Raw genomic sequence first — 13,806 nt, forward strand, 5'->3', positions numbered from 1 at the left:
GAATTCTTTGGGGCGGTTAAAATACGGCGCTATCCCTGTTCAAGACTAGCGCTGCCTCAACGAAGCCCCGCAGCTTGAAAAATTCCCCTTTTTTTTACTTTTTTATTTTTTTTTTTTCTGTTCAAAGCTCGATTGGGAAATTCTCACAACTTCTTCTTTATTTCGACTTCATCTTCACGGCTTCATCTTCAATTCCGTCTCACGAACTCCGCCACGAACTCGACACGGCGTCCACCTTTCTCTTCCTGTCTGTCTGGTTCAAGTGGTCACCAACAGGCGTATCATGCAGCATTGGTAAGGGATATATAAAGAAAAAGAGAGAAAGCTTCAGCTTCGGGCTTCAGCTCCAGGTTTTGTGACGACGGCTAACAGCTTGATAGAACATCATACTACGACATACTCTTTAATTGGCCTGCCACGACATTCCAGCAGGAGCATAACCACCTTCACAATCAGTCTTAGCGGACTCTTAAGCTGAAACAGCAGGAAGCCATGTTCGGCCCCTCGACCGGCCCGCAGACGGGCATCAACACCCCTCGATCCTCGCAGTCGCTGCGTCCTCTCAATCTCTCCCACGGATCCCTCGAGTTCTCCTTTCTAGTGGCCACATCTCTCCACTTCCATGCTTCACAGCTCAAGGACAGCTTTGCTGCGTCTCTCCCTGAGCCCACAGACGAGCTAGCGCAGGATGACGAGCCCTCGTCTGTCCCCGACCTTGTAGCCCGGTATCTTGGCTTTATTGCTCACGAGGTTGAGGAGGGTGAGGATGACTCGCTCGGCTCCTATATCGAGGTCCTTAAGATCGTTCTTAACGAGTTCGAGCGTGCCTTTATGCGTGGTAATGATGTCCATGCCGTTGCCGGCTCCATACCCGGTATCCCCGCAAAAAAGCTGCTCATGGTAGAAAACTACTATGCTGCTCGCGCAGCCGCAAACAGGCCGACAAAACCACACGACTCTGCTCTTCTGCGAGCCGCCACAGAGGGCCACGCTAAGCTGTACAGTATCTACGGCGGTCAAGGCAATATCGAAGAGTACTTTGATGAGCTACGCGAGATTTACACCACATACCCCTCCTTTGTCGAGGACCTCATCTCATCCTCGGCTGAGCTACTTCAGTCACTCGCCAGGGACCTTGATGCCATCAAGCTATACTCCAAGGGAATGGATATTCTCCGTTGGCTGCACGATCGTGATGCTCAGCCAGACACAGACTATCTCGTTTCTGCCCCAGTCAGTCTACCATTGATTGGTCTTGTTCAGTTGGCCCACTACATGGCCACATGCAAAGCCATGGGCAAGGAACCAGGTGATGTACTCGACACTTTCAGTGGTACCACCGGCCACTCACAGGGTATTATCACCGCTGCTGCTATCGCTACCGTCACCACATGGGAGTCATTTGGCAAGGCTGCCAGAGCTGCGCTGACCATGCTCTTCTGGATTGGTCTGCGAAGTCAGCAGGCGTACCCTCGCACATCGCTCGCACCGTCGCTGCTTCAGGACTCTGTCGAGCACGGAGAGGGTATCCCTACTCCCATGCTATCTATTCGGGACCTCCACAGGACTGCAGTGCAGGAACACATAGATGCTACCAACCAGCATCTACCTAAAGATCGCCATATTGCCATTTCTCTCGTCAACAGCCCCCGCAACTTCGTTGTTACTGGCCCCCCAATTTCCCTGTACGGCCTGAACTTGCGCCTCCGCAAGGTTAAAGCTGCCACGGGTCTAGACCAGAACCGTGTACCCTTCACACAACGCAAGATTCGTTTCGTCAACAGGTTCCTACCCATCACTGCGCCATTCCACAGCCAGTACCTCGCTTCTGCCTTCGATGTAATTGCGGAAGATGTTGAGGATATCAAAATCCCTGCACGATCCCTACGCATCCCAGTTTACGATACGAACACTGGCAAGGACCTTAGCCAGCTAGGCGACGAGGATATTGTACCTGCGTTGATCCGCATGATTACGCGGGACCCGGTCAACTGGGAAAATGCTACGGTCTTTACCAAGGCTACTCACATCGTTGATTTTGGCCCTGGTGGTATTTCTGGTCTTGGTGTTTTGACGAACCGCAATAAAGATGGCACTGGTGTCAGAGTCATACTTGGTGGACTTATAGATGGCACCAACGCGGAGGTAGGGTACAAGCCTGAACTGTTCGACCGCGACGAAGACCATGCTGTCAAATATGCTGTCGACTGGGTTGAAGTCTATGGTCCCCGACTCGTAAAAACATCTGTTGGTCAGACTTTCGTCGACACAAAGATGAGCAGGTTGTTGGGCGTTCCCCCAATCATGGTAGCTGGGATGACTCCTACTACTGTGCCTTGGGACTTTGTCGCTGCAACGATGAATGCCGGATACCAGATTGAACTCGGAGGTGGTGGCTATTATAATGCAAAGTCTATGACTGCAGCTCTCACCAAGATTGAGAAAGCCATTCCGCCTGGCCGTGGTATTACCGTCAACTTAATCTATGTCAACCCGCGCGCCATGGCATGGCAAATTCCATTATTGGCCAAACTTCGTGCCGACGGTGTCCCGATCGAAGGTCTCGTTATCGGAGCTGGTGTGCCATCTATAGAAGTTGCCAATGAGTATATCGAAACTCTCGGAATCAAACACATCGGTTTCAAGCCTGGCTCTATGGACGCAATCCAGCAAGTCATTAACATTGCAAAGGCAAACCCCAGCTTTCCAGTCATACTCCAGTGGACCGGTGGACGTGGTGGAGGCCATCACTCTTTTGAAGATTTCCACCAGCCAGTTCTGCAAATGTACAGCCGTATCCGGAAATGTGATAATATTGTCCTTGTCGCAGGAAGTGGATTTGGCGGCTCCAAGGACACATACCCTTACCTCACGGGTAGCTGGTCCCGCCAATTCGGATACCCACCTATGCCATTCGACGGATGCCTCTTTGGTAGTCGCATGATGGTTGCCAAAGAAGCACATACTTCAAAAGCCGCCAAGCAGGCTATAGTAGCTGCACCAGGTGTGGATGACGGCAAATGGGAAGACACATACAAAGGCGCTGCAGGCGGCGTCATTACTGTCCGCTCTGAGATGGGTGAACCCATCCATAAACTAGCCACACGCGGTGTCCTTTTCTGGGCTGAGATGGATCAAAAGATCTTTTCTCTTGACAAAGCCAAACGCTTGCCTGCACTTAAGAAACATCGCGATTATATCATCAAGAAACTCAATGACGACTTCCAGAAGGTGTGGTTTGGCCGTAATTCGAAAGGTGACACCGTAGACTTGGAAGATATGACATACGCCGAAGTAGTACATCGCATGGTCGAACTAATGTACGTCAAACACGAGGCTAGGTGGATTGATGAATCGTTAAAGAGGTTTACCGGTGACTTTCTCCGCCGCGTTGAAGAGCGCTTCACTACTGAGAAGAATCAGGAATCACGTCTTCAGACATATTCTCAGCTTGATGAACCTTACCCAACCGTCCAAGATATCCTGGATGCTTATCCTGCATCGGCTGATCAACTTATTAATGCTCAGGACGTTCAGCACTTCCTTCAGCTTTGCCAGAGACGAGGCCAGAAACCAGTTCCATTTGTGCCGTCTCTAGACGAGAACTTTGAGTTCTGGTTTAAGAAAGATTCTCTCTGGCAATCAGAAGATATCGAAGCTGTTGTGGGTCAGGATGTTGGACGAGTTTGTATCCTGCAAGGCCCTATGGCCGCTAAATATTCAACGACCATTGATGAACCAATTCAAAGCATTCTAGATGGTATCCACGAAGACCATATCCGAGGCCTGATACAAGATGTCTATAACGGCGATGAGTCCAAGGTTCCTATTGTTGAATATTTTGGTGGTCGACTTGTCCTTGACCGCGAAGAAGATCGTGATATTGACGGCCTAACAATCTCAGAGGATGCCACTAGAGTCTCCTATCGTCTTTCTTCCTCCCCATCCGCTAGTCTTCCTGACCTTGATCGATGGCTCCACCTTCTGGCTGGAAACGTTTACTCGTGGAGATATGCCCTGTTCACTACTGAAGTCTTCATTCAAGGCCAGCGCTTCCAGACCAACCCCATCAAACGCATACTCGCACCTACTCGTGGTATGTTTGTTGAAATAACTAACCCCAATGATCCTTTGAAGACCGTCATCAGTTTGCGCGAGCCATGTCAATCAGGCAAACTTGTCAAGACAGTTGAAATTCGACTTACCGACAAGAACCGCATTGCACTCACTTTGTTTGAAGGTAGAACTGCAGAGAGTAGTGTTGTTCCACTTCCATTCTATTTCACCTATCATCCTGAAACTGGTTATGCTCCTATCAGGGAAGTAATGGAAGGTCGCAACGATCGTATCAAGGAGTTTTACTACCGCGTATGGTTTGGTGAACGCAGTGTTCCATTCGAAACCCCAGCTGCGGCCATCTTTGATGGAGGACGTACCACGGTGACCGCACAAGCAATTGCCGACTTCGTTCACGCTGTTGGAAACACCGGTGAAGCCTTTGTCGAGCGTCAAGGAAAAGAAACATTTGCGCCCATGGACTTTGCTATTGTTGCTGGATGGAAAGCAATTACCAAGCCAATCTTTCCTCGCACTATAGATGGTGACCTCCTAAAGCTTGTCCATTTATCTAATGGCTTTAGAATGGTTCCCGGTGCTGAACCTCTCAAGGTTGGAGACGTTCTTGATACTACCGCTCAGATTAATGCTATTGTCAACCAGGACTCTGGTAAAATGGTCGAGGTCTGTGGAACCATCAAAAGGGGTGGTGAACCTATTATGCACGTCACCAGTCAATTCCTGTATCGTGGTAACTACACTGACTACGAGACCACCTTCTTACGTAAGGATGAGGTTCCAATGCAAGTGTTCCTTGCTACTTCTAAGGATGTAGCTGTCTTGCAATCGAAGGAGTGGTTCCGCTTGGATGAGGCCAATGTTGAACTTTTAGGACAGACCCTCACTTTCCGTCTCCAGAGCTTGGTTCGCTATAAGGATAAAACTGTCTTTCAAAATATGCAGACAACAGGTCAAGTCCTTGTTGAACTCCCTACGAAAGAGATTATTCAGGTCGGATCAGTTGACTACGAAGCCGGTGTTTCTCACGGAAACCCAGTAATTGACTATCTTCAGCGCCATGGTTCCGCAATCGAACAGCCAGTTAAGTTCGAGAATCCAATCCCGCTTAGCAAATCCCCTCTTGTTATTAAGGCGCCAGCCTCGAATGAGACATATGCTAGAGTCTCCGGTGACTATAATCCAATTCATGTCTCCAGAGTTTTCTCTAGCTATGCCCACTTGCCAGGAACCATCACCCATGGGATGTATACCAGCGCAGCTGTCAGGAGTCTGGTTGAAACATGGGCTGCTGAGAATAATATTGGTCGCGTCCGTAGCTTCCATGCTTCACTTGTTGGAATGGTTCTTCCTAATGATGATCTTGTTGTCAAGCTCCAGCATGTGGGTATGATTTCTGGTCGCAAGATCATTCAGGTCGAGACCAGTAACCAGGCTACTGAAGAAAAAGTCTTGATTGGTGAGGCTGAAGTTGAACAGCCAGTTTCTTCTTACGTATTTACTGGTCAAGGTTCTCAGGAGCAGGGTATGGGCATGGATCTTTACGCCACGAGCCCAGTTGCGAAGGAAGTTTGGGATCGTGCCGATCGCCATTTTATGGAAAATTACGGCTTTTCTATCATTGACATTGTCAAGAATAACCCCCAGGAGCTCACTGTGCACTTTGGTGGCCCTCGTGGCAAAAATATTCGCCAGAACTATATGTCCATGACTTTCGAAACCGTCAATGCGGACGGGTCTATTAAATCGGAGAAGATTTTCAAGGAAGTCGATGAGAAAACCACTTCTTACACATATAGGTCCCCTACCGGCCTATTGTCTGCCACTCAATTCACCCAGCCGGCTCTTACATTGATGGAGAAAGCAAGCTTTGAGGATATGCGTTCTAAGGGACTTGTACAGCGAGACAGCAGCTTTGCTGGGCACTCCTTAGGGGAATATTCTGCACTCGCTGCCCTTGCTGATGTCATGCCAATTGAGAGTCTTGTGTCTGTTGTGTTCTACCGTGGTTTGACTATGCAAGTTGCCGTCGAACGTGACGAACAAGGTCGATCCAACTACTCCATGTGTGCTGTTAATCCCAGCCGTATCTCTGGGACTTTCAATGAACAAGCTCTACAATACGTGGTGGAAAATGTTTCGGAAACTACAGGCTGGCTGCTCGAAATTGTCAACTACAATGTTGCCAACATGCAATATGTCTGTGCTGGTGATGTAAGTTTCTCCCTCATAAGTTACTATCAGTCATAAACAGAAGTACTAATTCCATCCTAGCTCCGAGCCCTTGACAGTCTCACAAATGTCCTTAATGTCCTTAAAGCGCAAAAGATAGATATTCCCGCACTGATGCAGACAATGTCTCTCGATGATGTGAAATCGCATCTCGTTCAAATCATCAATGAATGTGTTAAGCAGACGACCTCCAAACCACAGCCTATTGTCCTCGAGCGGGGATTTGCTACTATCCCACTAAAGGGTATCGACGTACCATTCCACAGCACTTTCCTCCGCTCCGGCGTAAAGCCCTTCCGATCATTCTTGCTCAAGAAGATTAACAAGACAACCATTGACCCAAGCAAGTTAATCGGCAAATACATCCCGAATGTTACTGCTCGCCCATTCGAGCTTACTAAAGAATACTTTGAAGATGTGTACCGACTTACCAATTCTCCGCGGATTGGAAATATTTTGGCAAACTGGGACAAATACGAAGATTCCCAACAAACAACGGCTGATTCAACTGCTTTAGCATGAGCTGGTTGTAATCTTTGTCAAGAATAAGTAAGCATTTCATCTATCTAAGTGACTCACCCTGCATGCATGTCTTAACGGCCCTATGTGGAGGAAAAATTTTTAATGTTTTTCAATTCATGTTTCTTTTCGCTTCCTATATGTTTATAATTCCCTAGATTAATGATGTTCTTGATTCCATACAAAAGCAATCAGGGTAAATAGAGTCAATTTAATAGACAATATTTCTTCTATTTTCTATCCTATAAATGTGCAATGGCCTGTCCTTACTTTAGTAAGATAGTCTATGGACAGAACGGGGATATTAAATATAAACCAACTTGCTTTGATCATTTTAGCAGGCAAGTATAATTCATCGTTGTTGAGTACAAATCTTCTATGTTGTTGGTTTTAGCTATAAGCTATGGGAAAGCTTAGCTAGCCTCGGCTCCACTCTCGGCTCGTTATCGACAAGTTGCTGTATCGCTTATTCCTTTGCACATCAAGGAAAGTTATTCTGTTAACTATATCTGTTACACCTCCCCAGCTGGACCTCATATGGTAAATAAGGCATCTACATAACTACGAGCTTATGTCGAGAGAAATAGAGGATAGTGATCATAATTTAATTGGGAGACAAACTTAGTCACCCAGCCCGAAATAGCTATCATAGTGTTATCCCCGTTTCCCTTGATTGTAATGGCGAGCTCGCTGTCCCCACTAACAAAGGCATTAAAAGAGAGCTAGACTCTCGGCAGTCAATGTATATACCACTGGCTTCTAGTGTGTGGGTCGTCTATGTGGTGGTCTCGCTCCTCGACAGCCGCAATATCTAACGACTCATGGTAGAAATCTATTCTGCTCCACTCATTTATGTCAAAGAGATGAGGCACTTACTCGATACCAGCATTCTTGAGACAGACACCACCAGTATACCCATCTCTGATGCACTAAGTGTAAAAGACACTATTGTTAGCAGAGAACAATTTTGCGGAGCTTCTTGTTCCTAAAGTGCCTTGACAGAGGCGACTTACCATTGCATTACACTCTCTGTCAATGCATTTCTTAAAGGCTTTACTATGGCTTTTACCACGACCCTTGCCATAGGGATTTATGTATGATTTTCCATGGCCACCAATACCAAGGCTTCTCCCGAACTCCACTGGTCCAGGCGAAGCGACTGCAAGTCCAGAGACAAGTAGGGCAAGGGCAATTGCATAGAGAGAGTTGAACTTCATTTTTATTATAAAAGGAAGGTTTAGGGCTTGGTTAAGTATTGTGTAGTTTAACGTGGGAAGCTAGATTGTTGAATATCTTGTTTGGTAAGAAGAAGGGCATATTGGGGGAAGTAGAGCCGGCTTTATAGATAATTAATTTGCCTTGAATGTGAATCTAGTATGAAATAAAAGTACTAACGTGCTCTATCCATCTTCAATATCTTGTGGTTGAAGCTCGCTTTCAGTCACAGAATAGTAGTATAGGCTTGTTCACGCAAACAAATAACAGTAATATCTGCTATCTTGCTATTTAGATTTTGTGAATCTAGGCAGTACTAAGAGTTAACTAATACTCTATTTCCCAATAGTACAGAGAAGTAGTATAAAAGTATATTAGGAATAAGTAAGAGTGACATATATGACTATACTAAAATAAAATAGTCAAGCATGAAGTATACACTGTTAAAAGTTGATTTAATGATTTGCTCTAAATAGTGAACAAAATGCAAATATTGAAGAACTAATTATACATACTGCTATACAAGGCACAGGGCCAACCGTTCCTGGTGCAAGGAACAAGAAAAGCACACGGAAATAATAAAATGAATCAAATTCATTGAAGGGGTTTTACAAAATTCACATGTCTAACCCTCCTGCAAGCTGAGCTCCTGTCTAATTTACCTTTTCACCTGTAGGCCGACGTCGACATGCAAATTTATAAAAGGAAAAAAAGAAAGAAAACAGAGTGCCGCCCAAACCCTACTCACCGTAATATGCATACGTTTCCTTATGTCCACTGGAATGCCGTAAAATATACAATTAATTGATGCAATAGCGCAAGGGTAAAAGGATAAACGAAGAATACATTACTCCCAGAACATGATATATTAGGAGAGTAAGATAGACAAAAGCACAAAGCTACAGCTGTTCATCGTCTCGAGCTGCGGCGTGTTTATCACTGAGGTTGATCGCGATAAACGACTTGGGTAATTTGACACTATATTTTTTATGTAGTTAGCGATATGAACACCATACCGGATGGATATGGGAGTACCTACGTATCAAATTTTGCTTTCAAGGTTTCAATAACTTCTTTCCAGTCTTGATGCGCTGTAAGGCTCCGCCGAGGTGCGCATCCAATTGCATGTCTAGAGTCTAGCTGAACATCTAATGGATCGAATGTGTGGCATCCAGGGCTAATTGAGATGCGAATTGAATAAGAAAACGTCTCGGCCTCTGAATCCCGGGCCTCGTAGAGTTCAAAACAAATCTGAGATAGGTAATCCAGCTCCGGGATTGTCCGCCGAGCGATCTTGGTCTTTAGTCCACCCTCAAGAATGCAGTTGAGTAGCGTGTAGATGTGGGATTCTTTGGTGAAGTAAAAGAATGATTTGGCATCTGGTGATGCTTGCACCTCTTCTAGGTCCATTACTATTTCCTGAAGGAGAGGAAGAGAGGTGAGAAGGCCAATTTCGAGTTTTTCGTGGTCGGCTATGCCATATTCTTGGGGAGTGACAAAGTCAAATAGAACCTTAGCCAAACTGTACAAATGTTTAAGGCGGGAAAGACGTTTGTCAATCTTTGGCTTAGAAGGAGTCGAGCCAGGATACAACTTGAAATATGAGTCGTAAGAATCCTCAAGTGGCGCCAGAAGGCCAGGGGGCCGCGTTCTGTTGTTGGTATTGTTAGAGCCGTTACTCTCTGGGCTTCCATTTGAGTTATGTTCCATGAAATGTGAAGATGTTATGTGGCCAGCCCGTTCTTTGTCGGTCTCGCCCTCATAAATGAAATCGTCAGGCGGAAGAAAAACCCACTCTAGGAACTGCCGATTGTGTAGTGCATCGAACTTCATGCTATCATAGAGTTCGGACAATTTACTAGGATCAACCTTTTCTGTATCGCAAAACTCTTTGAACAATTTCTCCCAACGCTCCTTGAAGAGTTGCGGATCTTCTCCAGCACACCATCGGCCTTGTATGTCTGTAAATTGAGACTTATCAGATGGTGATGAAGACTCAAACGCACCAGGCTGGGTATTTCCATGAGTCTCTATCTTCTGAAAGTTATGGCGCATCACACAGCGGTGGAATTTCATCAGCTCAACAAGTGTAGACAAAACAATGGAGGGTTCCGGGAAATTCTCCTTTGGCCACGCAAATTGAGGGGGAGCAGAGTTGCCTTCTCGTAGTAGTAGCTTAAGTTTCTTCTTCACCTTATCCATCACATCTTTCGCCGCATTTGAGTCGTCAAGCAAGTCCTTTCTCACTTGGATAAAATCGTCAGGGAGGTCTTTCTGGTCAAGGAATGTCGACGCAAATATCTGGGCTATTTTAAAATCAGAAATCAGTATAAACGCAAATGGGGTTTTCTTTTTTTTTTTTAAAAAAAAAAAAAACCTACCGCTTGTACTAACCCTCCGCTCTGAGCTGGTAAACATCCTAACGTCGTTTAACGCTTCCTTGTTCATGAGTTTTAGATCGTCGCGCATTGTTAGCCCAACATCTTGGGACTGATATCGGGCTGCATGTGTCGGTTCTCCGCCCCATTTTATCACGAGTTGCAATTTATCCAACACCAAATCGTTTTCCACTGCTGAAAACCGGGAGAATGTAGGACCGGATAGGGAGTCACTGCGCGCCATACGAGGCTGGTCGGGGTCAGCGGAAGGGGGTGGGGAAGCCGAAGCTTGCGTCATATCACTTCTAGTTAACGGAGAGATAAGAGGCGATGTGCGATTCAACTGTAATTCTTGTGAATTTCGGCGTCGGAACATAGGTTTTATTTGAACCTTTGTGCCGGGCCATTCAACTTTATGATCCAGTGAACGTTTCAGTAGCATGAGTTTATCTTTGTCTTCGATACCTTCCTTCAAGGCTAAGTTAACAGCATTAGTCACGCTACGTAATGCTGTAGATCCTCGGATAATGACCTCTTCTTCATGGCCCTTGAGGAGATCTATGAACGGTTGGGTATGAAATGTGAATTTGAATTTCTGCTTGGGGGTTCGGTCCGCATGTCGTATTACAGCCACCATACCCTTGAGCTTCCAAGAATGCTTAGATGATGGAGGTGGAGCGGTAGGTGGCTCCACTGGTTGCGATGGAGCGTTGGGCGGTGATTTTTCGGGGCTTAAGTTGGTGCTTTCAGAGGCTTCGGCATGGCTAGGCTTGCTAGGTGGAGCAGCTGATTCCGCTGCACTCTTAGTACTCGGAGGGAGAACGGGTGTTTTGTGGCCAGAGAGACTACCATGAAGCCCTGATATGTTAGGAGACTTCAACAGTGACTTGAGAGTATGCCTATGTGATCCAGGAGTGGTTATGTGTGGCGTGTTTGGGGGCATATCATTTGTGGTTTCTGAAAGGCCGAGTTTCCCTTCTCTGCGCAGTTTTTCACGTGTGAACATATCACGGAGGATTTTGGCAGTCTTGTCATAATAATCGTTATTGTCCTTAACAAAAGACCAGCCGTTGACGTCTATAACGAAGGAAGAGTCCCCAACGCGGAGAAGGTCGAAGCCACAGATACGTTGGCCGAACCCATTGGATATCTTTGTGGCCATTGCTGCCTCCTCTTTGCCTAAGTTAGTGATGTATCGTAGCTCCTTGCCATGGGTGTTACGACGAACCAAACCGTCGACAACAGGCGATTTGCGTGTCTCTGCATGGCAGTAGTCTGGGCCAACAGTGTATGCCTTGACGTCCTCGGCATTATCAACACGTAGGAATTGTTCATAAAGGTAGCTGACGTTAGGCTCAGTTATGGATCGAGGAACTTTAAGGTCGGGATCGTATTCAGAACTCTTGTTGCCTACTTTACGGAAAAGCCGACGGCCTCCGCCCCCATAATTTTGGTCATTAGGGAAGTATATGTGAATATTGTGGTCCTCTCCGTTGACGGGCTTCTCAACAAAAGGCTTCCTAAACACTTTTCCATCGACGATGAGAGCTTCCCCGTCTTCTGACATGGTGACAGACTTTGTTCGCGGGGTTCCACCGCCCGTACCGTCTGGTGGGCCTTCTAAGCGCACACCAGTCAGATTGTAGACATGCTGTGCAAGCTCGGGAGATGCCAATGTAGGGCCACCATCGCGGTTCACTTCCACGCGTTTGGGTGTGGGGACTGCCATTTGGTCTAAAATGCGAAGACATAACCTACGATCCCATAAAACTTGCTGCATTGGTAGATCGTTAATGCAGAATGGTTTTCGAAGGTTTGCGTAGGCGATAGCCTTGTCTAGGGGAAAGCCATCAGAAAAGAAGGCAATCAAAAAGTCACTAGAATTATTAGATCAACTGTGTCTTCCCGGAGAAATCAACGGCATTCGACATACCATTCTGGCCAATTCTCCACGTCTAGGCAATATTAGTAAGGAGTATATCTTTATAGTATGTGTAGCTGGGTTCGTACCTTCATCAAGGATAACTTTATCACCAAAGACAATAACCTCAAAGTCACCCCTGGACTGCAGACGAGTTAGGATATTGCGACTGGGTTTGCTGCGTGCTTTAACATCGAGAGCGCAAACTCCAATTCTGCCTATGAGAGGTAGACGTGCTGTTCCAATCAGTACCTCTCATACTCAAAACAAGTGAAGAAAGATATACCTTCTGCCTCACTGGCACTACTTGCGCCAGTGCTAGCGCTAAAGCGTCGAGGTTTCTTGCTCGACGAGCGTGAAGGCCGTGAAATCCAGGCCTGAGACCTGCCATCCTCTGGCTTAGTTAGATGGTGCTGAAATGAGGAAGCGAGGCCTATGCACACTGTTAACAACGCCCGTAGCATGTAGAAGACGAAGACAACGACGCCAAACTGACCTGGAGACGTTGATCCCGGAGAGGGAGATGTACCTGGCACAGAGTGACCAGAAGGCGTGTGCAGTGAAGAATCGGGCCGGCTGCACAATCCGCTAGGAGTACTCCGGGGGTCGTCCATAGTGGAGCGTTTGACAGAGCCGTCAACACTGGACGCCGCAGTGCCAGGCAGCTTCTCTCTGTCTCCTCCAGGCGCGGAGTGAATACTTGAAGTGAGCGAATAAAGGGAGGAGAAGGACACCCGATTACCGCCGCGGTCGGTCAAGTAGCGGGGGTTGCGCTGGAAGTTTGAGGTGAAAGCAGAATCAATGGGCGCCACTAATGACTCCGGATGAGATTGGGAGAGCGGCGGCGGCGGTGACGGCGGGAGGGCGAGAGACTGAGGAATTGATTCTGCTGTCGACTCTATTTCTAACTGCTGGGCTGCTGTCGCGGGCGTCTCTTTCTCCGTCTCCAGCTCTAATTCTGGGCCATCCTGATCCTTGCTGCATGATGGACTCTTGTCCGGCCGAGCATCAACGTCAGCTTGCATGGGAGCAAAATTAATATACGGTTATATATATACAAGGTATTTATATAGCTGGGCGTGGAAGATAAAAATGTCGGATCGTCTTTCTGGTGGGTAGATAAAAAAGAAAAGCAGCGGGCTTGACGAGATGGAAAAGTTCCCTCCTTGTCTTGCTCGTCCTGACGGCCGTTCTTCGCCACGTGGGGTTGCACTAGCAGGGAAGGGCTTGTTGATCGTTGTTCGACGGTCCCTGCAAGCGTCTGCAAGCGTTGTCTTGAAATCTTCGCTGTCCCAGTCGTTTCTGTCGCTATTGGGGGCAGCTTGCTGTGGTAGACAGATTAGTTAGCCAGCTGGTGATTTTAACTCGTCAGGGAACAAACTCTGGTCGTTTCATCCAAGCCAGAGTGCGGCAAACGGACTCCCCACTGGCTGCAGGCGATCGATCCCTCTTGATCGAAGGGATGGA

General features: G+C 47.0%; 3 protein-coding genes across 3 annotated transcripts; 1 reads left to right on the forward strand and 2 right to left on the reverse strand.

The window, feature by feature from the left end:
- Positions 1-492: 492 nt before the first annotated feature.
- MCYG_02782 (fatty acid synthase beta subunit dehydratase) lies at positions 493-6,828 on the forward strand (the record flags this gene model as incomplete). Its single annotated transcript, XM_002849802.1, has 3 exons — positions 493-3,320; positions 3,342-6,288; positions 6,349-6,828. 3 exons carry the CDS (start codon positions 493-495, stop codon positions 6,826-6,828), a joined length of 6,255 nt encoding a protein of 2,084 aa, XP_002849848.1.
- A 566-nt stretch (positions 6,829-7,394) lies between these two features.
- Positions 7,395-8,042, reverse strand: MCYG_02783 (uncharacterized protein; the record flags this gene model as incomplete). The annotated part of the gene is made up of 3 exons (XM_002849803.1): positions 7,395-7,524; positions 7,702-7,754; positions 7,839-8,042. The coding sequence occupies 3 exons, from the start codon at positions 8,040-8,042 to the stop codon at positions 7,395-7,397; spliced, it is 387 nt and encodes a 128-aa protein (XP_002849849.1).
- Positions 8,043-8,939: 897 nt separating this feature from the next.
- Positions 8,940-13,734, reverse strand: MCYG_02784 (cortical actin cytoskeleton protein asp1; the record flags this gene model as incomplete). The annotated part of the gene is made up of 9 exons (XM_002849804.1): positions 8,940-9,018; positions 9,080-10,346; positions 10,422-12,295; positions 12,352-12,373; positions 12,429-12,575; positions 12,626-12,772; positions 12,836-13,331; positions 13,398-13,664; positions 13,717-13,734. The coding sequence occupies 9 exons, from the start codon at positions 13,732-13,734 to the stop codon at positions 8,940-8,942; spliced, it is 4,317 nt and encodes a 1,438-aa protein (XP_002849850.1).
- Between the last annotated feature and the right edge of the window lie 72 nt (positions 13,735-13,806).

The sequence above is a fragment of the Microsporum canis genome, genomic scaffold (assembly GCF_000151145.1).
Source record: "Microsporum canis CBS 113480 supercont1.2 genomic scaffold, whole genome shotgun sequence".
Lineage (NCBI taxonomy): Eukaryota > Fungi > Ascomycota > Eurotiomycetes > Onygenales > Arthrodermataceae > Microsporum > Microsporum canis.